The 25641-nt window shown below is 38.2% G+C and overlaps 2 protein-coding genes across 2 annotated transcripts; both read left to right on the top strand.

The window, feature by feature from the left end:
- The first annotated feature begins 545 nt into the window (after positions 1-545).
- Positions 546-4019, top strand: LOC104441385 (CRIB domain-containing protein RIC10). Its single transcript, XM_010054519.3, has 5 exons — positions 546-1083; positions 1314-1480; positions 1653-1750; positions 1941-2043; positions 3429-4019. The coding sequence occupies exons 1-5, from the start codon at positions 1022-1024 to the stop codon at positions 3605-3607; spliced, it is 609 nt and encodes a 202-aa protein (XP_010052821.1). The 5' UTR covers positions 546-1021; the 3' UTR covers positions 3608-4019.
- Positions 4020-13239: 9220 nt separating this feature from the next.
- On the top strand, positions 13240-16035 carry LOC104441386 (tryptophan synthase beta chain 1). Its single transcript, XM_010054520.3, has 5 exons — positions 13240-13638; positions 13918-14274; positions 14544-14977; positions 15526-15620; positions 15716-16035. The coding sequence occupies exons 1-5, from the start codon at positions 13327-13329 to the stop codon at positions 15898-15900; spliced, it is 1383 nt and encodes a 460-aa protein (XP_010052822.2). The 5' UTR covers positions 13240-13326; the 3' UTR covers positions 15901-16035.
- Positions 16036-25641: the final 9606 nt, after the last annotated feature.

Consider the following 25641-nt stretch of genomic DNA (forward strand, 5'->3'; position numbering starts at 1 on the left):
ATCTTTTTAATAAGTGGCAAATGTCACTCATAAAATATGAATGAAAATAACAAATATATATCTTTTCAACAATTTGAACATAAAGAAAAAAAAAAGGATGTGATAAACTGATGATCGAGCATACCAACAACAGCTTGCAACCATGGAAACGAAATTCCGAGGATGGGAACGTAATCATAATTGAAGTTCTTACGTTAGTGGTTTAAATTTGCATTTGGCCATGATTTTCTTTTTGTTGGCCCTGGATTTAGCCATGAGTTAAAGATGTGACAATTACTCTTTTGTAATTTTTGGTACATACAAACTAGCATTTTCTTAATGACAACAAAAGACTCTAACCGGAGTCTCTATCATCTATTAGGTAACCATATAAAAAGATAACAAGATTTTCCATATTTGACTTTTCCTATGATATGGTGATTAATTATTTTGATGTTGAGACTTCCTTGAAAATTTGAGACATGACACTAGTAAAAGCAACAATAATGATCCTCCAAGTTCGAGGATAAATCAAGATTTTTTGTAAGAAATACACTCCGTCCTCTCTCTCTCCGAACAAGCAAGGCACCTCCCCTGTATTTTAATGTCTGACTGACCTTTCCATCAATTCCTTCCTTCTACGCCTTGACAGCCTTCCTTCTTCGCCCCTCGTTTGGGAAGGCTTTCATGCTCACCCACCTTGTCCTCTGCTCCTCTTAGACCCTCTCTCTCTCACTCTCCCTCTCTGTCTGTCTCTGTCTCTGTCTCTCTCTCTGTCTCCAATTTCTTTTTCTTTTCTTTTTTTCTTTTGAAGAAGGCGAGAAGAAAGGAAACATGATCCAATTTCCTCATCATCTTCTCAATCTTGCATCGCCTTAACATCTTTCTTCTTCTTTGTTTTGTGGGTGGACTTTGTCTGGGTCAATCTTCGGTGCATGCCCGCCCTGCGCTCTTCGGCATTTACAGAGAGGCTGTGCATTGGTCCTTTGTTTTTCCATGAAAAACACTGGTTAAGAACAATGGAAAATGAAGCCTTTTGGCGATGGTCGAAGGAACTGTGGACAAGCTCGCATCTTTTCTGAACCTTGGTCCACTTTTTTTAAGGTAAAGCTTTAATTCATGTGCCAGTCGTTTCATGAATGTGTTCTTGTCCTCTTAAACATGGCATCTGAACATTTTCCCAAATTAGGTCCCATGTGGGAGATTCAGTAATAATCTGAGTTAATGAAGTAGCTGGAACATTCGAGGAAAACAAAATGCAGATTTGCTAATTTCATCTTTACCTGAATATCTCTGTTTTTCTTTGCTTCTTTCCTTTTCCGATTCGGTGACAGGGAGAGTAACTGTCTGAGGTTGGTCAGAGATAAATTAGTCTCACCTTCGGTCTCCGTTTTCTTCCTTACTACTGCTGCATTGGGGCTTGCTTTGCTTGTTGCGTCTCCGATGGCAACCAAGATGAAAGGAATCTACAAAGGCTTCAAATACATCTCCCAAATATTTGGTAACATAATCACATCTTTTTCTCTAATGGGTTTTCTTCTTCTTCTTTTTTCTCGGGCCCCTCTCTCAAAAAGTGATGTTTTTGAGCTCACGTTGATAATGCATGATTCTGTTTTGTTTGGATTCTTCTGGGACTGCTTCCATGGTGGTGATCTGCTTCTGTTCTGTTGCAGTTGTGAAGGAGAGGGATATGGAAATTGGGTACCCAACAGATGTTAAACACGTGGCACACATCGGGTGGGATGGTCCGTCTGGGAGTGGACCCAGTTGGGTGAGTAAAATGATAGAAAGATGGAAGAGGCGTTCATTTCACTTTCCAGCTCCTGGGTCCTTTTTCATTCTTCCGTCGTGTAATCTTTTCAAAATAATATGAGAGGAGAACGCTTTTCTCGTTGTTTATTCAAAAAGAATTTCTTGGTTATGGTGATTGATTCTCTTTTATGCTGTTATTGTTGATGCAGATGAATGAATTCAAGAATGCACCTGATTTTTCCACTTCCCTCGGTACCATTGGCGATCCTGGTGACTCCAGCTCTGTGGCTCGTTCCACATGGTCCTCTCAAGGTCTGTTCCTAGAACTATCCCGGGTTTTCTTGTCTTTACAAGCGTTTTGCTGAAAAGAAAAACATGAAACATTATGGCATGTGGGAAGTAATTGAAATCTAAGGAGTTTTATGCCGAGATTTTCTTTTATCTCGTACGTATGTTTAGGTCTATTTGTTTGAGTCATGTGGAGGTTCATAAACAGACAAGGATGAGGAGGGCTGCTTTCTTTCACGGGTCACATAGCTGTGCCGGATGCATTCTCAAGGGCCTTTGTGTTTTAGTTCCTGTAGCTTATTTTGTTATGTTATGGACAAAAAGTTCTCAAGATTCTTTGCCTCCAAGTGCAAGAGTTTGGCTCTTCTGTCACGAGAGCATCCTTCCTTTATCAAGGGGAATCTGCTTACTCTTGGCCCTGGACAAGTCTTTTGATTTTGGTGGTCCACGGGTTCACCATGTGCTTGTACATGATAGACGGTTCTTTAATATTTATACATGGGGTTTAACATGGAAGTTAAGTCATTTTTCATTTGCCCTAAAATCATGGTGAAATCATTGTATGTAGCATACGCATTTAAGTAGTTCAAGTAAGAGATCTCCACAGAACACATCAGAGCAAGTGCATTGAAACCAATCTTCTTGACTAAGGTTAATTGGCATCAGCTTTAAAGTGAACTGCTCATGACTGCGTAGAATATGGAAATGAATTAACTATGATGCTGATCCACCGATCTTTACATTCCATGAGTAGCACTTTTGTGCACAACCCACCCTTTCAAATAGCAGCACCAACCACATGACTTGCGGTTGCAAACTTCTCGTTTGCTTTTTGACTTCCCACCTTGTGTATAACTTTTGTGTCTCAAAGATTACATAGGAAGCAGAAGTTAATTCTGTGTGTATGCAATCACCCAACTGCTAGACGCTCTAGATTTCTTATCTTTCAGTAGTTGATTAATAGATGAAGTGAGGCATTAGCTCTTATTGGTGGACTTTAATGCTTGAACTGAACATTGGCATTAGCTCTTATTTTTCCCTTGTAAAGGCTTATTAAAAATCATTGCAGTTAAAAATTACGCCATTCTACATCTCACAGACTGATAAACATCTATTTCCAGTTATGATAGAAAAATAGCAGCTAAAATATGTCCTTAGTTCCTGTTAAAGAAACTCGTTATGGAAGATACCTGTAAGGTCTGCGGATGTTCAAAAAGAAATTGCTGAATCTCTCTGATTCTTTAATGTCATAAGCACTCGTAGTGTGGCACATCCTATCACATCTTCTGAAGTAAAGCGATGACTAATTTGCTAATGAACTGCCCTTTTCATTTTGTTTCAGGTTTCACATAAGTTTCTCAATTTCTACATTTTCCACTTCTGCTGATGCCCTTTGTTTCTTTTGGTAGATTTTGAGCAAATCTTGGGACAGCAATCGACATCCGAGATGTTCAAAGAAAATCTGCCAACAGATCTTCCGAATATCCCCAAGAAGCAAAAGAGGAAAAAGAGCAAGTCGACTTCATCCCCAAAGTCTTCATCATCGTCAAGATCCTCTCGAGCAGCAAAGTCAAAGGCTTCATTCTAGAAAAGGATAAAACACTGAATCTACAACACTAGACCTGGTGGGCTATAACATGACGAGGAAAGAACGACAATGCCCACTGATGTGCATAGGAGAACTTGCTTGTTTGCTTTTTCTGAAGATGTTTTCGATGAACAAGAAAATGTAGAAAGTCGACAAGTTTGTGTACATTTGAACTTGACTGTTCTCTTCAATTTTACAGGGATGTCGAGAAATAGGTGAGGGTGGAGTTTGGGGGAGAGGGAGGACAAGGGAAAGGGCATGACTGAGTTCACTGACAACAGTGATTTAAGGAAGTTTGCGATTGTTTATTTACATTATTTTTTTTTCTTTTCTGTTCTCAACATTGTTGACAGATTGATTATTCAGTTATGCTGGTGAAAGGTTCTGCAATTGAAGTTATTGGCTTTGTCAATGGGTTGTGATCAGGTGGATCAACTGATCCTGCATCGTCACTCAAAATTCATCTGGGTCTGATTTTTTAGCATTCAGGACACGCTTTCCAATGATATGAGAGACTTATCCTGGAATGATGAAATCATCATATAATGCTTATGAATTTGGAACTTTACTTATATCTGTTATGCTAGGAAGAACCTTACATATATTTCATGAACGATTCAGTGATTTAAGTAGTAGACCTTGATGGGGTGGTTCGGGGATTCAAGTTGGCAAAAGGGTCTTGTAGTACTTTTGAACTGCAAGAATGGAGGCCAACCGAGAGTGCGCACACAGTAAAAACCCCACATCGGTGAGAACCAAAAAATAGAGATGGACCAGACCACTGCCCTGCCAATTTATTGGCAGAGTAACTTTCATGGGAGAAACTATTTCCTGAAAGCTTCAACACTCGAAACTAATCAAAGCCGTCGGTCAATCGTTCAGGCGTCAAACGTGGTTCAATATATGGGATCTACATCCACTGATGGAGCAATAACGAGAGTTGGGACACAGATGGCAACCACATTCGACTCTTAAGCTCAGAGAATGCTCTACAGACTTTGATCTAATCTCACAAAGGGCTTTTCCAAAACCCTCCAAGACGATTAACCGCCCTAATCTCTTTGTTAGATTTGACGAAACATGATGAGGAGAACGGAAACAACCATATATACTTACAGAGACATTGAGGAAGCCCTTAAGTCGGAACTCGATCTAATTGTTAATAAGCGCTCGCTGTGTGGACTGGCCAACCACCCCTGTCCAACCTAGCCGAGCTCCCAAACGAGTCAGCGGTGCCACCGGCGGGCCCTGAACCTTCTTGTCCTGGCCACTAGACGCTATCAGGGGTTCTTTCCGATCCCTTCAGGCGTTCGCTTCTAATCCCTACTCCGTTGATTTTGTATTTCAATTTTCAAGCATTGCAAGTGCCTACTCAAGTTGGGTGTTCAGCGTTCACCAAGTGGGCCAAAACTTAACACAAGAGGGAGGGCGCATTCCACATGCCTATTTAAGTTGAGTTGGCTGTTCACCAATTGGGTCCAAACTTAACACAGAGCATTTCACTTTCCATGTAGTACGGGTCAATTTTTATTTTTTAATTTATCGAGAGAGAGGCAATATTTTCCTTCTATCTCTAATCGAAAAAAATCGTATCTCTAATCGGTAAATTATAGGTTATGGAGATTGCCTGCGAGTAAGCTTAACTAAATTCAAAATGTGGGCGTGTCCATAATGAAAATGAGTAATGTAACTATTAGTATGGAAATTACTTTGATTGCCTTCGCAATTGAGTGGGTCGAATCTTTTTCCGTAAAGGATAAGATGAATGGCATGGACAAAAGTGGCAGGTTTGTGACTTACATGGGCCAAACTATAATAATTAATTATTATTTTTTATCCAAAAAAAATGGCATGGACAAAAAAACTTTGTGATGATCGGTCACTTATTAATTTCGTTGAATAAAATATGTTTATTTGTGGGATCTTTCGTGGAAAGAGGCATCAATTCTTAATTGGAACACATTTTTGCCTTGACTAAAAAGTGTCCCATCAAAAGGCATTGCACTCGAGGGACAATGTCGGTCTGACTTTTTTCTTGTCACATAATAATACACTACCCTTGTGCGAGAGTAATATCAGCCAAATGTGGCATCTTGATTCGAAAAACATCCCATCAAACAGTATTGCGTTTCACACCAAGGACAATGTCGCTCTCACTTTTTCCGTGTTGCATAAAAATGCTTTCAAGTGTCCCATCAAAAGGCATTGCGTTTTACACAAGGGACAATGTTGCTCTCACTTTTTCCGTGTCGCATAAAAATGCACTACCTTTGCGCGAGAGTAATATCAATCACATGTGACATCTTGATTGTGACGGTGATGTACAATTGACTAATTCAGGCATGTGCGATTGAAGATGTTACTCACTAATATAGGAAAAGCAATTCAATTCCACGCCTCTCTAAGTCTTTGATGGTGGTTGTTCTTGAATAGAAGATGATTACTGCTAGCTTTGAAGTCCATCAAAACATGGCACCTTCAAGAATTTGCTCATGAGCCTATCAATTTCCCCAACATGGTGCGTGCATGCAAATCGTGAAATCAAGATCAAACTGACCCCAAAAAAGTCATTCGTATTTCCAAACAGTTTGTATCCCACTCGTCAATAATATTGTCTGTTTTGGGCTATAAGACTCACCTGCCTCGTGCCCTCACAGTTGTATCATTTGGGTTTCCCCTTATTTAGCACATTACTTCATTGTCCCTAAGTAATGTGAGATTCAGTTCATTCTTGCCACTTTCATTATCCTCGAGGCAAAGCCACACTCTCATCCCTCGCAAGACTAGGTCGTCACACATGCACAGTGAAGGGACTTGAACACATAGGTAAATTCAGAAAGTTTTCATTTTTAAATGATGGAAAACATAAGGTGAATGATGGATTTCCCTTCACTTATGTCAAACTAAATTTATCTCCTTATATTCAATGGTGAAAAGGGAAGGAATGATTTTGACTTCACTGGGTGGATGAGAAATTTGTTTTTTCTGCACCCTACATCGATCACTCCTTAATACGGTAGTTTCTTTTTTAACATAGCTAACTAACTACTCATGCCAATAGTGAAGCATGCACATGAGATAAGAAACAAAGAAAAGTTGTGCATGTGCATCATGTGTAAAAAGCAAAAAAAAAAAAAAAAATCATCTTGAAAGAAACGTCATTTAGGTTGAGACGAGCTCAAAAAGTGGTCACAGCCCATAAACTTAAACTAATTAGGACGTGAGATTGACGTTAAAATGTTTGCCATTAAGAGCAAAGGGCCATGCCAAACCACCATTGTTTTGTCGTTAAGCTCGAAGGACAAGGGCCGTAAATATTGATGTCGAATTTCTACAAAAGTAATACTCAAAGGTGATGAGATTCCTAAATGGTATCTCCAAGTAAATTTCTTATGCATACCAAATCCCCCATTTGTTATAGGACTTGAGGTATCAAAGAAAAGCTTTTGTAACCACATAAGAGGATCAATATCCGAATAATGCTATATTTTGAATTTATGGTAATTGCTGTACAAACGCCTCATCTTATTAGAGATAACTAAAATAATTATAGATATGCTGGACGGACGTCAAACCTAGCCGGGCTCCCAAATCAATTAGTAGTACTACCGGCGGGCCCCGGACCTTTCATGTCAGAGTTACTAGACACCATCCGGGGTGTCTTTTCAGTCCCTTCAAGCGTTTTCTTCACATCCGTACTCCTTGTCTTTGTATTTCAAGCCTTCCAACAACCTATGCGAGTTAACATAAGAGGTAATATTTTTTATTTTTTATTTATAGAGAGAGAGGCAATATTTTCCTTTCATCTGTGCTTGAAAAGGGGCAATATTTTCCTTCTATCTCATATCTCTACTAGGTAAATTATAAGTGATGGAGGTTGCCCGCAAGTAAGCTCAATTAAATTCAAAATATGGACATGTCTGTAATGAAAATGAGTAATGTAACTATTCGTAAGGTAATTACTTTGATTGCCTTTGCGATTGAGTTTGTCAAATCTTTTTCTGTAAAGATTAAAATGAATGGCATGGAAAAAATACTTAAGTATGTTGATCAGTCGTTTACTAATTTCAAGACATTTATTTGTGGGATTTTTCGTGAAAAGAGGAATTGATTCTCACTCGGAAAATAATTTTGCCTTGACTTGCAAGTGTCCCATCAAAAGGCACTAAGTTTTACACGAGGGACAATATTGCTCTCACTATTTCCGTGTCACATAAAAATGCACTAATCTCACTATTTCCGTGTCACATGTGGCATCTTGATTGTGATGATGACGTATAATTGATCGATTCGGGCATGTGCTAGAAGATGTTACTAACTAATATAGGAGAAGTGATTCAATTCCACGCGCCTCTACGTCTTTGATGGTCATTCTCGATTAGAAGGTGATTACTGCCAATTGGAAGTCCATCGAAACATGGCGCCTTCAAGAATTCACTCATGAGCCTGTCGATTTCTCCAACATGGTGCGTGCATGCAAATCGTCCGACTTGTATCATTGATACTAATAGGAGCTGAACTATTATGGCAAGGAAAAGTTTGATTCAGAGGGAGAAGAAGAGGCAAAAACTGGAACAAAAATATGAAGTCAATATCAAAAAGACCCAAAAAAAGTCATTCATATTTTCGAATAGTTTGTACCCCACTTGTCAATGATATTGTCCGCTTTGAGTTATAAGACTCACTTACCATGTGCCCTTACAGTTTTGTCATTTGGGTTTCGCTCAAAAAAGGTTTCCTTATATAGCACATTACCTCACCATTCCCAAATGATATGGGATTCGGTTCATTCCTACCCCCTTCACCACCATCTTTGAGGCGGAGCCACACTCTTGTCCCTCACAAGACCGGGTCATTACATGTGCATGGTGAAAGGCCACAAACACAAAGGTAAAATCAGAAAGTTTTCATTTTCAGACGGAAAGCAAACAGTGGATTATGATTTTGATTTCATTAGCTGGATGAGAAATTTGTTTTTTCCGCACCCTATATCGATCACTCCTTGATATGGTATTTCCTTTTTAAAATTGGTAACTAACTACTCATATCAACAGCAAAACACGCACATAAGATAAGAAACAAAGAAAAGTTGCGCATCATGTGTAAAAAGAAAAAAAAAATCATCTTGAAAGAAACCTCATTCAGGTTGAGATAAGCTTAAAAAGTGGTGACAGCCCAGAAACTTAAACCAATTAGGACATGAGATTGAAATTAAAATGTTTGCCATTAAGAGCAAAGGACCATGCCAAACCACCATTGTTTTATCGTTAAGCTCGAAGGACAAGGACCGTAAACAATGATGTCAAATTTCTATAGAGGTAAAACTCAAAAGTGATGAGATTCTGAGATGGTATCTCCAAGTAAATTTCCTATACAAACCGAACCTCCCATTTGATATAGGACTTGAGGAATCAAAGAAAAGTTTCTGTGACCACACAAGAGTTAGAAATTATACATGCCGATGAATTTTTGGATAACGCTATATTTAGAAATCATGGTGATTGTAGTATAGGCACCCCATCTTGTTTAGCATAATCAAAATAATTATAGATATTCCGGATCAATGTCCAACCCGCAGATCTCCCAAATCAATTAGTAATGCCACCGGCGGGCTTGTCAGAGTTACTGGACGCTACCCACGGGGTCTTTTCAGTCCCTTCAAGTGTTTGCTTCTCATCCCTACTCCATGTCTTTGTATTTCAAGCCTTCCAAGTGACTATGCAAGTTGGGTGTTCACCCAGTGGGCCAAAACTTACCATAAGAGGAAGGGAGGGAGCATTCCACATGCCTATTCAAGATGTGGATATTTCCCACAAGTAAGTTCGACTAAATTTAAATATAGGCATGTCCTTTGATGTAGCTTATCAATCAGAACACCGTTAGGAGAAAATTCACTTTAATCAAGAACGAAGAAAAAAAAACGATCCTCATGAAAATGAGTAATATAATCACTCATATGAAAACTACTTAGAGAGCCTTTGCGATAATTTTTTTTTTTTTTTTTGGGTTTTTTTCTTTGTAAAAGTTAAGATGAGTGGCCCGGACAGAACTTGTAACTGCCACTTATTATATTTATTAAATAGATGTTTATTCATGAGGTTTTTCATAGAAAGAGATGTTTGGGCCCCAGCTTTTAAGTGGCATCAAAGGGCACCACGTTTTTCGTGAGAAAGAGGAGTGATTCAAGAAGGTGCCGTGTTTTGTGCGTCGCATAAAGACGCCCTTACTTTCGTACGAGAAAATTCTGGCCATCCTGCAAATATCTGTCGGAATGTGTGCATGTGGCTTGCTGGTCGTGATGATGATATTTTTATTGGTCAGAATGGTGAGGTAGAATTGATCGGTTTAATTACGTGTTGTTGGAGACGTTTGTTATATGATTTGTTATATTACTTAAAAAAATCAATTTATGACTAATTGAATCAAGAGTAACACTTGAAATTGAATCGTGAGTGAGTGATGACAACATATTTTAATCATTCATTTTTATAAGTGATATGAGTGATTATTTTTTGGAAAAATATTTTCCAAATCTTAAGTTTCCCATTAAAGAAACACCCAATAAATCTTGATGATTGTTCTCAAATTAAGGTGATTCATATTAGCTTGAAAGTCCATCAAAACAATGGCGCTTTGGCGCCTCCGAAAATTCACTGGTGAGCCTCTCAATTTCCCTATCATGGTGCATCCACGCGCAAATCGTGAGGTCAAAATCAAATTGAACCTAGAAATCGTTCCTATTTCCAAATGGCCATGAAAGGGCAAAAGCAAGATCAATCAACGCACGTGTTTAATATTTTTCCAATCAGTATTTGGGTCAAAGACTCCCAACACGACAGTGATGGCCCACGCTACTCATTCTTTTTCTTTTTCTTTTTTTGGGTCGGCCACGCTACTCATTCGGACGGTGAAAGGGGGCACGAACGCAGTTTTCATTTTGGATTGACGAATTTACCAATGACCCTTCGCTTTTACTAGTATCAAACTAAATTCCTCTCTTTATATTCGATGGCGAACAGGATAGGAATAATTTCGACTTTACACGGACATGTGAGAAAATTTTCCATATTTCATATTAATCACATAATTTCACATATTTTCACTTTAATCCCAAATTTGCCAGCATGTCCAAAAACTGCCACAAATTTCTTCAAAATTATTGACATTGAGGCCAATCATCGGTCCATTATCAGAACTTGCATCTTCTCACCATCCCTACTTTTGTATCGAATAAGAACAACCTCATAATATTACTAATCTTGAGGGAGGCACGTGGTGATTTTTGGATACCTTGGCAGATTTGAGAGTTAGACTGAAAGTTGAGATTTTAATAAATAAATAAAAAAAAAGGTTCTAACATAATTGAGATTGGACATAGAGTCAGGGTTTTCTTTAGAGAACTAACCCATTTTTTTTTACATGAGTAACTAATTATTTATACCAATGGCGAAGCATTACATTTGGAATGAGAAACATATAAGAGTTGCACGTCAAGTGTGAAAAGGAAAATGAAAAGATTGATGTAGAAAGAAATGTGAATCCAGGTCAAGACGAGCTTGACAAGTCGGGACGGATGAACCCCACGAGCCCAAATCGATCAGGACGTGAGACGGAAAGTTTGCCATTAACACCAAAGGGGCCATGCCCAATCACCAATGTTTTGTCATTGAGCTCAACAAACGAGCGTCGAAAACGATCATGTCGGAATTTCTACAAAGGTACTATTCAAAGTGATGAGATTCCGATAGCCACACATTTGTGATAAGACTCAAGATATTAAAAAAAAAAAAATTGTGATCGCATAATAGTAACTTTCGTACGACACTCGACACACATGTGAGTGTAATAATTTTTTTTTTCCTGATGATTTAAGTGCCATAACTTTTATTAGAATATTTAAATAATAAATCATACTTTCATATAACAATTTAAGTTTTTAGAACAATATCAGAGTAATTCAAATATTCTAGACTCCTAATTGCTTCCCCCAATCGAATATTTCCACACTTTAGATTAAAGCCAAAGTTTAACCTACGCGTGAGGGGGAGTGCTATAATATTCAAATAATAAATCACACATTCATTTAAAAACAATCACTACAACTGCCATGCTTCTTAAAATTATGGAACTCGGCTGATTAATTGAAATGTTATATAATAACGAAATTATGGACAAGGCTATATTAAGTGATTATAGTGATTGTAGTATTGACATGGAAAGTAAGAAGAGGACGTCTTCGTTTGTGGTTAAGAATCTCAGTTGATGGGATTTTCAAATGTGGATCAATTATAGGTACGCATTCTTTTAGTAAGGAAAACGTGGCATTTCTTTTTTGCTTTTCTACGAGCTATTGTTTCTTTTTTGGCACCTCACTTATCTTGTTGAATTATGTCTCAAATTTGAGTATTTATAAAACAAGATTCGCTAGACTCTTTAAAGCTGCACAAAGAAAAAAAAATTTATATAAAAAAAAGGAATTCTTCCCCTGCACGTAAAGATTAGTTAATTGGTGGGGCTCTAGGTCAAACTTGGGCGCGCGCAAACACGTATTTCACGTGGAGAAAATATTGGGTGGTCCGAGACCACCACGTCGGCGTGGTCCCGGACCACTCACACGGCGCCACGTGTATGGGAAGCGCAGACAAAGGACGAAAACCGGGCCCACTTCTCTGACGCTCTCTCTTCTCTTTCTCTCTTTTGTCCCCTCCCCTCATATGTGGCACCATATGAGTGGTCCGGGACCACGCTGACGTGGCGGTCACGGACCACCCAATATTTTCTCATTTCACGTGTGGATTTTTCTTACTCGATCAAGAAACGAAAAGAAGCGTCTGTACGTAAAAACAAAATAGGTGGGCCCAAGTCAAAGTTTTGACCTTTTGGCACACACATATACATTCGTTTCCTGCGTGCGTGGACGGTGGAAAAACCCTACGAAGCCGCACGTCCAACGATCTTTGAAGTCGCAAGCCGCGAGAAGCTTTGAAGAGATACCCGAAGTCGTACGTACGCTGACCAAATACGAACGTTGGAGTTCCTAATTTTGGTGTATGTAGAGCGTTTTGTTTAAAGCTTGAACACACGATAGTTTTGTGCCGTAAATTTATGTCTAAGTGAGTTATTTATTTATAAATGCTTTAGGTTTATAATTAAATCTAGGTGTGGGAAACACTTGAGCGTTTGAGCGATTGTAAACTATGATTCTCCGATTATAGTGAATTATTTGCTGCTGACTTTCTTCGTGGACGTATGTACCGATACTTAGATCGAACCACGTAAATTTCTAGTGTCCTTATTATTTTTCGTTTATTTTTTTGGCGATTTCGTGTTAACGTAAATTGCAAGATCTTGTCGTTTTCGCGTATCATATTCCAACATATCTAATGGGTAGCATAAAACAAATCATTGAGCTGTTGTTGATAGGATTTCAGAGTTACTATAGTTACGATGGCTACTAGGAAACAAAACGATGCAATAGTATGGTACATATTCTACTCGATGCAAGCAATTGATTTCTCACTTTTTTCGTTTATTAGTACTGTTCAACTCGTTTAAAGCATGCGCGTCTTCTTCATCGTAAAGCTGAGATTGTCTTCGAAAGAGACCTTGACGCCATTCGTGTATAAATACCCGTTCGAATCTTCAGGGAACCACATCGCTCGTTTGCATAATAGCTCTCGGCTGCTTACTTTCCGATCCTCAAATCCGTTCTCAACTCAATGACTTCGAGCATCAAATCCGATCTCTTTCTCACCAACAAATTGTCAATTGCTCGTAATGAACGATCGTTCTCTAGCATGCAAAGAGCTGTAAGTAACAACTTGCCGGCTGCTAGCGCCGTGAAAAGTGGGTCGAAACGTTTGCACGTGGAGAGGGCGCTGCGCGAAAGAAAAATCGATGAGGTTGAGAGAAGAGAGAGCAGTGGCAAGTTTGGGATTTATGGAGGGAAGTTTGTGCCTGAGACGTTGATTAGTTGCTTGGGCAAGCTTGAAGCTGAGTTCAACTTTGTTCTACATGATGCTGAATTTCAGGTTCGTGAGGAGAGATTTCTCGCATAAAAAAAAAAAAATGATATGATAAATTATTGGTTTCATAATCAGCAGTATTTATTCCTCTTTAACTCCAACTTACACCTTTCTCTTCTAGGACAAAATAAGAAACATTCTTTTCTACTGTTTCCCTGCCCCGTTTTCCTTTTACCATCTTTTTCAGTCGTGGGCTACCACTATGGAAGAGAAATTGTTGGGTGTCTGATCATATGTATGAACTTGACACATATACTTTCCAAACTGTGATTGACAAAATTGTAGGCGGAGCTGGCCATAGCTCTAAGGGACTACGTCGGAAGGGAGACGCCTTTGTACTTCGCAGAGCGGCTCACCAACTATTACAAGAACGAGAACGGAGAAGGGCCGGACATTTACCTGAAGAGAGAGGATCTCAACCACTGTGGCGCACACAAGATGAACAATGCCATCGCGCAGGCGATGATCGCCAAGCGCATGGGCCGGCAAAGGGTGGTGGCTGCAACGGGAGCAGGCCAGCACGGCGTAGCAACCGCTGCCGCGTGCGCTAAGCTGTCTCTGGATTGCACCATCTTCATGGGTTCTGAAGATATGGAGAAGCAAGCTTCTAATGTGTTCTTAATCAAGCTACTAGGTGCTCAGGTTAGCATACTCTCGCATGAACCGGTGTCGTAACGCGATATCAGCTTTTGCACATAAAAGAGAGGGACTTCCATTCCAGATGCAACTTGCATAAAGTTGCATCTGCACAAGTTTGTTCTAGCAAAGTTTGTTATTGCTGAAAGTGAGCAAGAGAAACCTCCAGTGAAACATACAAAACATTTCAAATGAACATTGGCTAGACCCCCATCAATTTCCACCAACATCAGCAAATCAATGACCTGGAAGTCTCAGCTAGTTCAATCTTGCAGGTGACCAAAGTGGAAGGGAGCTTCAAGGATGCAAGCTCAGAGGCCATAAGGCAATGGGTGAACGACTTGGAAGTGAGCTATTACCTGACAGGGACGGTGGTGGGTCCGCACCCATGCCCGAGCATGGTGAGGGAGTTCCAGTCCATCATCGGGAGGGAGACGAGGAGGCAGGCGATGGAGCGGTGGGGAGGGCGGCCAGACGTGGTGGTTGCATGCATCGGGAGTGGCTCCAATGCACTGGGGATCTTCCATGAGTTCGTTGGTGATGAGGGGGTGAGACTGGTCGGTGTGGAGGCGGCTGGGTTTGGCCTTGACTCAGGGAGGCATGTGGCCACTCTGGCCACAGGCCATGTTGGGGTCTACCATGGAGCCATGAGCTACTTGTTGCAGGACCAGGAAGGCCAAGTTCTTGGTGCTCACTCCGTTGGTGTCGGGTAAAGATCGCTCTCTATTTCAACTTCTACACAGGATTCGCGTTTGATTTGGTTTTGAGAAATGTCTTTAAGAAAATACAAAAGCTTTTGGGCTACAAGGGTTTTCCAACAAGTAAGTAGTGTTTAATAAGTTATAATTTTAAAGTGTATTGAAAAATAATTTTGACTTAAATGGCGCTTGGCAAAATCACACTTTGGAAAGCCTTTTTGCCTTAAAAAAAAAACTTAAAACCAGCAAGGACTCGATGGCCGGTAAGCCAGATCTGGCCCTAGTAGCCTCGCTAGGGTCGCACGACCTGGATGTTGAGCGAGGGCAAAGTTTGAAGGAGGAAAATTTGTATTTACATTCTGAAAATGCAATATTCCAAATTTCTCGAGACCTCTTTTAGAGTAAAGGCTTTTGGAGAGTTCTGGAGATATAATTGCATTTCCCCAAAGCTACCCAAAAAATTTTCCAAGCGTCATTTGTATTTGCCTAAGGGATCTTAGAGTTTTGCAAATGTTGAACCAAACCCATGATCGTTCGTATTGTCAACTGTGATTACCAGGCTACAGTATCCAGGAGTGGGTCCGGAGCTGAGCTTTCTCAAAGACACGGGACGAGCAGAATTCCATACCGTCACCGACGAAGAAGCCCTGAATGGTAAACGATTCGACCCCACACCCCATTCCTTACGAAGCCACGAATACCAAAATCGATCCTGATTAATTCGTGTGACATGCTGTTTTTGGTTGCAGCATACCAATTGCTATCTAGATTGGAAGGCATAATCCCAGCAATGGAGGCTGCTCATGCACTGGCGTATTTGGAGAAACTCTGCCCGACCCTCCCCGATTCTACAAAGGTTGTGGTGAATTGCAGTGGACGAGGAGATAAAGACGCGCCTCTGTTCTTTCAACACCGACCAGCCCTCGACGCATAAATCTAGCAATATGTATAGAAAGTATAAAAATGTAACATTATGATCTCTTTGTCAATGTCATAGCCTATAAGATTTGGAGAGCACCTGACCGAAGTATCTCATAATTTCCATTATATAACTTAGATCCCAAATGAATGCTGCCGTTTAATCTAAGTTTTCCAAAGGCGTTAAGCGAAATCAACACCAAAAATCTACAATCACATTGAAGGGACAACCACATGCTTCACGCGTGTTGACACCCAAATTTTTGTTGACCTTTGAAGTATCCATTCATATATAATTAAAAATATATATAAAAATATATAAAATGAAAAAAATAATAAGAAAATAGTAAAAAAAGAATGAAATTAAATAAACATATGATGAAAATGAATAAAAATAAAATGAAATCACGTGGGCCGGTGTTTCGGCCCATTTTGTAACGTTTATGTTATCGAAACAATTTATTTTCAAAAATATTTTTTTCTATTTCTATACTCGGGAATAATTTCTAAATATTTTAAGATATTTGGTAACTATATAAAATTTATGTTCCCAAAATAAAAATACATTTAATATGACCCCAAATATTTTTGTAACTTAGAATTTCTTTTAATTTATTAATAATTTTATTACATTTTTCTTTCTCTTTTTCTTCTCCTTCCTCTAACCAATCGTCGACCTTGGCCATGGCCAGCCAACCACCGACGAGGGACCCCCCGAGCCTCGCCTTGCCTCAAAGAGGCTGGCCTCACCCTAGCCGAGGCGACCTCGCTTGGCACTGTGATGCCAGCCTTACCCACCCAGGCGACGCCAACCTCAAGGTGGTTAGGTGAGGTTGAGCCTCGCCGTGGGCAAGGGAGGCTCAGCCTCGTCTTGGCCGAGTGAGGCTTAACCTTTCCAAATCCAGGCAAGGTCGACCCTCGCTAGTCGCCGGCGACCAATTAGGGGGAAAAAGGAAGAGAAAAAGAAAGAAAAGAAAGGGTTATTACTATAAAAAAAAAAAAAAAAAAAACCCCAAACTGTTACACTTGTGACAAATTTACCCCAAACTATTTTTTTTACCACCAAAAACTCAAAACTGGTACATTTTTGACAAATTTACCCAAAACTGGTATACTTGTGACAAATTTACCCTCTGTTAGTTTTCATTAAATTTTAATTAAGTCAAATGACACGTGACAGTTAATTGGTATATCGATTTGAGATTTTACACTATGTTTGTCATAGTTTACAATTTTTGTGATTTTTTTGTGGTATTAATCCAATTTACTGCAAGGTATAATTGTCACAAATTTACTGGTTCGAGGTTTTTATGGTTGAATAAATTAGTTTTGGGTAAATTTGTCATAAATGTACCACTTTAGGGTTTTTTATGGTCAGTCGAGGTAAATTTATCACAGGTGTACCAGTTTGGAGTTTTTTATGGTCAAAAAAATAGTTTGGGGTAAATTTATCACAGGTGTATTGGTTTAGGGTTTTTCAGGGTATTAACCCGAAAAGAAATGAAGAAAGAGAAAAGAAAGACTTATTTCTTGAGTTGTTCTCGAGAACAAGAAACAATTTTGTTTTTGTTTTTGTTTCTTGTTTCTTGTTTCTTGTTTCTACTACAAATCTATTCCAGGAACAAATGTTCGGGAATAAAAATATTACCAAACGCATTTATATTTTATTTCTCTTCTCGAAAACAAATGAACAGAAATAAGTGTTCCTCAAAGCGTTATCAAATAGCACCTAAATATAATGCAAGTTCCAACAGAACGTCGCATCGTGTGGTGGCGTCATGGAGGACTAATTTTGTTTAAAGATTTTTTTCTACAGATACGAGAAATTAATTTATTTTGTTTGGTAATATCATTTTCTGTTTCCGGACTCGATAAACGCCCGAGTCTGGGGTACACTCGGGGCGAGGAAAAATAACTACATTAGATTTATTTTCGGTAAAATGAAGCAACACAGAATAAGCTAATTGTGGAATTTATTAGGTTTTGAAGTTTAAGCCGGGGTTTTGGACAGGTGATTCCCCGTAATGATGGTGGGGTGGGGTCAGAGGGTAAGGAAAAAGGAGTGGATGGAAAAATTAACCAAATTGGGAATTGAATATCCATAACGTCTTTTAAAGTTACAAATTATAACTTTAGTACATGATCGATGGGTAATAGAATTTGTGATTATACTTTGAAATGGTAGGTACCAAGATGTATTTAGTTTGATATGACTTTTAGAAAATTGGCAAAATTATGGAAAAGTTTTATCGAATTCATAAAAGGTGACTTCCGAGATTTAGGTGCTATTTGGTAACATTCCCTGAAACACTTGTTTATGTTCTTTTGTTTCCCATAACATAATAAAATAGAAATGTGTTCAGTAATTTTTTTGTTCTTGGGAATAAATTGTTCCCGGAAACAAATTTAGAACAAAAACAAGAAACAAAAACAAAATCATTTCTTGTTCCTAACAAAAACACAAGAAACAAGAAACAAGTTGTTTCTTTTCTTTTCTTTTCTTTCTTTATATTCCTCTCTTCTTCCCGTAGCTGGTCGTTAGCCTCGGCAATGTCAACAACTGGCCAGACAAGGCCTAGCAACCTCGCCAACCCTCGGTGAGATCACCCCAAGATCGCCGACCACTGAAGGGACCCTCCCTACCGCTCGTTATGGCGCAGCGAAGCTGAGCCTCACCTAGCCAAGGTGAGGCCAAGCCTTGCCTGGCCACGGTGAGGCTTGACCTCACCCGACCATCGCAAGATCGGCATTGCCTGGGTGGGCGAGGCCGACCTTGCGGTGGCTAGTTGTGTTAGATATATGCTCTAAAGCTGCTATGTAATATGTACATACTAGGGATTCCATTTGTACATATAAGGATTATGTTATTATTGTTATTTTTAAGGAAATTGATTAATTATTAATTAATTAATTGATTAATTAATGTGGAAATGGTCAGCAAATTTTACTGACCACTTCGCACGATTCGTGCATGATGGTCAGCGGTTGCTGACCATCGTGCACGCATTTAGTTCGTGCATGGATGGTCAGCAACCGCTGACCATCGTGCACGAAATCGTGCATAAACGGTCAGCGGTTGCTGACCGTTCCATTCATGCACGATCGTGCTGATCCCACGATCGGCAACCGTTGCTGATTCATGTATAAATATTAAAAAGATAGGCTGCAAAAAGGTTGCAACTAAGAGAGATTTTCTGTGGGTGTGCGTCTTGTTTTTGGCGACACTTCAAGGGGTTGAAATACAGAGAAAGGTGGGCGTGCGCTATTTGTTTTTAGAGAAAATGAGTTGCTGAAAACAAAGAGAAATGTGTGTGTTCTTGTGTTCTTGTATTCTTTGAGAGACACGAGAAAGTAGAGTGTTTTTCTCATTCGGGCCGTGACTATAATACATTGAGGATACGTTGGATCATTTCCACGTGATTGCTAGCACAATCGAAGTGGAGAATATCCGAAGGTTCTCTCTTCCGTTCGACGTTCGTTGTTGGTGTGTCTGAACTAGAGGTCCAACGCTTGTGGGACTCGAATTGTAGAACAACCGAACTGACTCGTTTCAAAGCGCGCTTCGAGAGGTATTTCGTTTAACTCCCTTTTATGTTTAGATTTTTGATTGAAACGCACGAACAATGCCTTAGGAGAATCATGTGTAAAAGATATCTTTGTTTCCGCTGCGTTCATTTCGTTAATTTTTCTTATACATGATTCATGAAACACCAACAAGTTGAGGTCGAGCCTCATTGAGCCACGGTTAGGGGGACCCCACCTAGCCTCGTCTGGTCAATCGCCAACCGGCCATGTCGAAGCGTATGACCCACTAGAGGAAGGAGAAGAAAACGAAAATAAAATAAAATGTAATAACATTATTGATAAATGAAATGATATTTTAAATCACAAAAATATTTAGGATCGTACCAAACATATTTTTCTTCCGATGATAGAAATTTTGTTTAGTTATCACATGCCTTTAAACACTCAGAAATTATTCCCAATAATAGAAAAAAAAAGTATTTCTGAAAAGAAACTGTTTTTAGGAATAGAAACATTATCAAACGCGGCCTTAATAAACCTTCACCCTTTTCTCCCTTGTCCTAACTTCCCATGTTCTTTATTAAACTAAAGAGAAAAGGCTAGACGAGAGAGGGAGAGAGGGATGTTGGCAGACGAGTTTCGGCCATCAATGAGAAAAGAAGTTGTAGAGGGAGGGGGGGCGTTGGCCATTTGGGGGAGAGAGCTAGTAGAGGAGGCGAGGAGAACGTCTAGCTGTGGAGAGAGGTGGAAAAAAACTGAAAAGGGCTTCGTTCGTCGGGACGGTAGAGAGAAGAGAACCCTCAATTCAAAAAAAAAAAAAAAACCCTCTCTGAAAAAATTCTCTTTGAATTCAAGCAATCTCCACTAATTCTCTCTCATCTTCTCCATTGACCGAACTCCACTATGTCCAAAAGCTCTATCTCTCTCTCGTCCTCCAAGCTGGACCGAGAACTTCATTTGGCAGAGAACATGGAGAGGCTCTTTTTGGATTCTTCAGCCGCTACTCATTCTCTTTCTCTTTCCACCGTCTCTGTCCAGCTTTTTCCATTGAGTATCTCTGGAGGAGTCTTATGTTGTTGTTGTAATTGATTATTATTGTAATTACATATTTTAATGGCTCAACATTAATGAGACGTCTCTTCAATTTGTAGCTATTATGTCTCTTCAACTCATGTCTTAATTGTTGCAGTTTTAATAATAATAATAATAATAATAATAATAATAATAATAATAATAATAATAATAATAATAATAAGATGAACGTAATGTGAACATAACTGATGTGACTCTTTAATTCATATCCTTTCAATTTTTAGCAGATGTTTCCCTTATCTATAAATAGGCATGCTCCTTAGTTCAAAAAGTGAATATATACTCCTAAAAGTACTACTTCAGTTTTCTCTGTACTCATTCCCTAAGTGTGCTAATTTCAAGAAGTAATCAACAAAGTCCTACTTGTATAGTACTGATACAAACAGGTTTGAGGTGTTGTATCTTATGAGGCATAATTTATTAAGCTACTTAGCACTGTTAGTAGGAGCTAATGCCTTAGAGAGATTTGGTTAGTTGTACCTTACCTCCTATTTATTTTGTTATCACCTTCTCAGAAATATTATTTTTCTGAATACAAAAATAATGTTGCATATTTTTCTCTAATACGTAATTATATTTTTCCAACAATCTTAAGGCAATTAATTTTTACTATTAGTTGGGTTTATCAAAAAATCGAGATGGCTAAAAACAATAAGGTACCCCATGATGTCCATAATGTTTCTAGGGGCGTTCCTATGGTCATTTCGACTATTGAGGTTCAAACCACCTCGCTTGGTATTACAACAGCAAATGGTGTGAGCCTTTGGGCTGAAACCATTTATGATGGTATGGGTACAAGTCACTTAACTGATATACTCGGGAATGTTTTTCAAAACAATACAGGCCAAATGGCACATGGTTTAATTCCTAGAGCGATGATTCAACAAGCTTTGCCTATTCTGATGATACCAACACTAGTAATACCGAATGAGAAATCGGAGAAATTCACTGATGTGGGCTTTAAGCAATGGCAATCGAAGATATTCTTCTATCTAATCATGCTTAATCTAGTCAAGTACTTATTGAAGACGTGCCCAATAATTTGTCCAAATGAGCAAGATGTCACGACGCTTGGGGCATCAAAGGCTCGGAAATACAGGGACTTCATATGCCTAAATTGTATCCTTAATTGCTTAGTAAATTTCTTGTGTAATGTTTATTGCAACATTGAAATTGATAAACAGTTATGGGAGTCCTTAGAAAAGAAATATAAAAATCAGGATTTTAGCATGGTAGATTCTAAATCAATCATGAACCAGATCCGGGAAGTGCGAATAATTTTGAACGACATATTTGCTAAGGGAATGTTACTTAGTGAATCATTTCGAGTGGTGGCTATTATTGAGAAACTGCCTACGAGCTAATCAGACTTCAAAAATTATTTGAAGCACAAACAAAAAGAGATAAGCCTTGAAGATCTCATTTGCACCTCAGAATCAAGGAGGACAATAGGAGGAATGCAAACACTCTTATGGAGGCAAAGGCCAACACTGTTGAGTTTTCCAATTCCAAGCAAGATAGGAAGAGAATGAAATCCTTTCAATGGAAATGCAAGCAGAATGAACAGTCCCAGAAATTCCAAGGGAGATGCTATGTTCACAATAAGCGTGGCCACTGAGCTAAAGATTGCAAGAAATGCCCAAACGAAGGCAAAAGTGGTGGTGCAACCATGCATCTGAATCTGATAGAGGATAAGAGACTAATCGTTGTGGTGGTGTATGAGGTATCCTTGGTATCGAATAATATTGATTGGTGGTTGAACACAAGTGCCACAAATCACATTTGTGTGGATGAACACATGTTCTTGTCTTATGATAAGCTTGAGAAAGAAGAAAAGCTTTATACGGCTAACTTTACGTTAACAAATATTGCCAAAAGAGGAAACGAGATCATGAAATTCACCTTTGGCAAGAAATCACCTTGCTAAATGTGTTGCATGTATCGGAGATTCGGAAAATCTAATTTTTAGCCCCACACTTTTCAAGAAGGGTTTCAAAATAGTATTTCATAAGATAAATTTGTACTTTCCAGAGGGGGATGTATATGGGGAAAGGTTACTTGTATAATGATCTGTTCAAAACCAATGTGGCTCTCATTGATGTAACCTAGAAAGTTTTGTATCCAAATTAATAAATAGAAACCTTCAATTTATATTGTTGGATCTCATTACCTATGGCATAGTAGATTAAGACATGTAAGCTATGGTGCAATAAAGAAAATAACAAACTTGGGGCTAATTCAAAGGTTTGAGTTGGATGTCCATTACAAATGTAAGACTTGCATTAAGGCTAAGTTTGCTAAGAAACCATTCAAATCAGTTGAAAGATCAAGTGAACCTCTACAACTAATCCATAGTGATCTATGTGATTTATAATTTGTAAAAAGTAGAGGTAGAAAGAAGTACTTCATCACTTTTATAGATAACTATACTCAATTTTTCTATGTTTATCTATTAACTAACAAAGATGAGGTTATGAGCATGTTTATCAAGTATAAATATAAGGTAAAGAACCAACTTGATAAACGAATTTAATTGCTTAAGTCTGACAAAGGAGGAGAATATAGTTCTTCAAATTTAAAGAAATTGTATGCTAGTTTAGGGATAATTCTTCAAACGACTGCACCGTATACTCCACAACAAAAGTTCGGGTTTATCTCAGAATTTGTGGGGAGAGTAGTTTTAACAGCAAACTATATTTTCAATAAAGTGCCTCAGAAGAGACGGGTAAGACTCCACATGATTTATGGAATGGAAAACTTCCATCCTATAATTTGAAACCATGGGGGTGCCTAGCCAAGATGGCGATTTCTCATCCAAAACAAACTCAGTTAATACCTAAAGCAGTAAATTGCATATACATCAATTATGCTTAAAATACCAATGCATATATATTTTTGGTTCACAAATCTGAAAATGTGAAAACCTATGCCAATACTGTGAGATGTTGAATTCTCTAAGGATATATATCTTGCAAAAACAAATCATGGTAAACCTTCTTAGAAGAGAATGATGAAGTTAAGGCACACAAAGCTAAACTTCAAAGGTGCTAGAGGTTGCGGATTGAAAAATATTTCAGACCTGAATATCTAATGTGCACGTTAGAAGGTGAGTCTCAAAAATTTAAAGAGGTAATGTCAACTTCAAATGCTTCTTATTGAAAATAAGCTATTAACAATGAAATTGATTTTATCCTAAGTAATCACATTTGGGAATTGATTGATCTTCCATCATGAAATAAACAAATTGGTTGTAAATGGATAAAGCATAAAGTTAAAGGTTCCATTAATAAGTATAAAGCACTGGTTGTTGCCAAAGGATTTAGACAAAGATAGAGTCTAGACTACTTTGATACTTATTCATCTATAGTAAGAATAACATCAGTTAGGATGCTAATTGCTATAAATTTGCTATACAATTTACAAGTACATCAAATGGGTGTGAAAACTGCATTCTTGAATGGTGATCTCGATGATGAAATTTACATGAAACAACTTGAAGGATTCTAGGTCAATGGATAAAAACACAAAGTGTGTAGACTTGTCAAATCATTGCATGGACTTAAACAAGCTTATGTACAATTGTCTTGCGATTTGCAATAGCTAATATATCTCTTACCTTTACCAAAAAAAAAAAACTTTAGAAAGAATAATTGAAACAGTATCAAACAACTAGAGTACTCTCAAGTGATGAGCAGCATCATGTACGTAATGAATTGTACTATACTAGATATTACGCACTTAGTAGGAAAACTGAGCTGGTATACAAGCAACCCTAGTCTTGAGTACTGCAATGCTCTTTTGAGAGTGTTGGGTTATTTGCAAAGAATCAAAGACTATGTTTTGTAATATAGCAAATATCCAGCTGTTTTGGAAAGCTATTGTGATGCCAACTAGATTTTAGCTTCTAATAAATCAAAATTGACTAGCGGATATGTTTATACGGTATGAGGTGTTGTGGTATCATGGAAATCCTAAAAGAAAATTGAAATAGTGTGTTTCACGATGGAATTTGAGTTTGTTGCTTTAGATAAAGTTGTTGAAGAAGCAGAGTAGATTTGACAATTTTGAGAAGATGTTCCATTATGGCCAAAACCTACGCCTCCGATAAGCATTCACTATGACAATCAAGTAGCGATTGCAAGGAACGAAACATGATATATAATAGTAACTCTAGCCACATTCATCATAGAAATAATACCGCAAGGCAATTGCTCGTGAATGAAATAATTTCTTTGGACTTTGTGAAGTCAAAGGAAACCATTGTGGATTTGCCAACAAAAGGTTTGTTGAGAGAAAAGATAAACCGGAATAATGTTAAAAGCTTTAACCTAATAAAGAAACTCCAAGGTGGAAATCTAACCTAGCGATTGGAGATCCCACAAACTAGGTTCAATAGGACAATGCCAATTTTGGAAGCTCTAGTGAGTGCACTATCTCCCATTCCTATGATGTAATAGTGCTTCCTACAACATTTTAAGGGCACTCTATGCATTTAATGATTCCTATAGCTTGAATTTCAATATCCTAGTAAGGTATGATAAGAATGCACCTATATACGTGAAGTTGGTCAATTCTATAAAAATCTTTAAAAGTTAGATTTTCTAAACCACAAATGAATCTTGAGAGATTTAAAGCCGAAAAAATGAACACAACCAAGAACAAGTCTTGATTCGGAGGTACTCTATATGAGATCTATTGTCTAGGCTTACACAAACTACTGGCGATTCAAGGCCTAGTCCATTGACTGGTTAATATGTCCGATAAACTTTCACTAAAAAATGTTCAAAATGAGAGCTACTTATCTTGATGCGGTGTATATCCACCGGTACACTTGGAATTCTATGAGTCAAAAATGTTATGTTGAGCCATTAATGTGGGAGATTGTTGCAATTGTAATTGATTATTATTGTAATTATAGGTTTTAATGGCTCAACATTAGTGACACATTTCTTCAGTCGTGTAGCCATTACGTCTCTTTGTCTGTTATGTCTCTTTAGATCATGTCATAATTGTTGCATTTTCTGAATTTATTATTATTATTATTATTATTATTATTATTATTATTATTATTATTATTATTATTATTATTATTATTATTATTATTATTATTATTATTAAATTTAATGTCTCAACTAATGTG

Source organism: Eucalyptus grandis, chromosome 4 (assembly GCF_016545825.1).
Source record: "Eucalyptus grandis isolate ANBG69807.140 chromosome 4, ASM1654582v1, whole genome shotgun sequence".
Taxonomy (NCBI): Eukaryota; Viridiplantae; Streptophyta; class Magnoliopsida; order Myrtales; family Myrtaceae; genus Eucalyptus; species Eucalyptus grandis.

What these genes read in the sequence shown, in the direction of transcription:
- LOC104441386 (XM_010054520.3), top strand. Translation starts at nt 13,327, where the DNA reads ATGACTTCGAGCATCAAATCCGATCTCTTTCTCACCAACAAATTGTCA. An exon ending in TACATGATGCTGAATTTCAG is followed by an intron (nt 13,639 to 13,917) that starts GTTCGTGAGGAG and finishes ACAAAATTGTAG; the next exon opens with GCGGAGCTGGCCATAGCTCT. An exon ending in CGACGAAGAAGCCCTGAATG is followed by an intron (nt 15,621 to 15,715) that starts GTAAACGATTCG and finishes TTTTGGTTGCAG; the next exon opens with CATACCAATTGCTATCTAGA.
- LOC104441385 (XM_010054519.3), top strand. Translation starts at nt 1,022, where the DNA reads ATGGTCGAAGGAACTGTGGACAAGCTCGCATCTTTTCTGAACCTTGGT. An exon ending in CTTGGTCCACTTTTTTTAAG is followed by an intron (nt 1,084 to 1,313) that starts GTAAAGCTTTAA and finishes ATTCGGTGACAG; the next exon opens with GGAGAGTAACTGTCTGAGGT. An exon ending in TTCCACATGGTCCTCTCAAG is followed by an intron (nt 2,044 to 3,428) that starts GTCTGTTCCTAG and finishes TTCTTTTGGTAG; the next exon opens with ATTTTGAGCAAATCTTGGGA.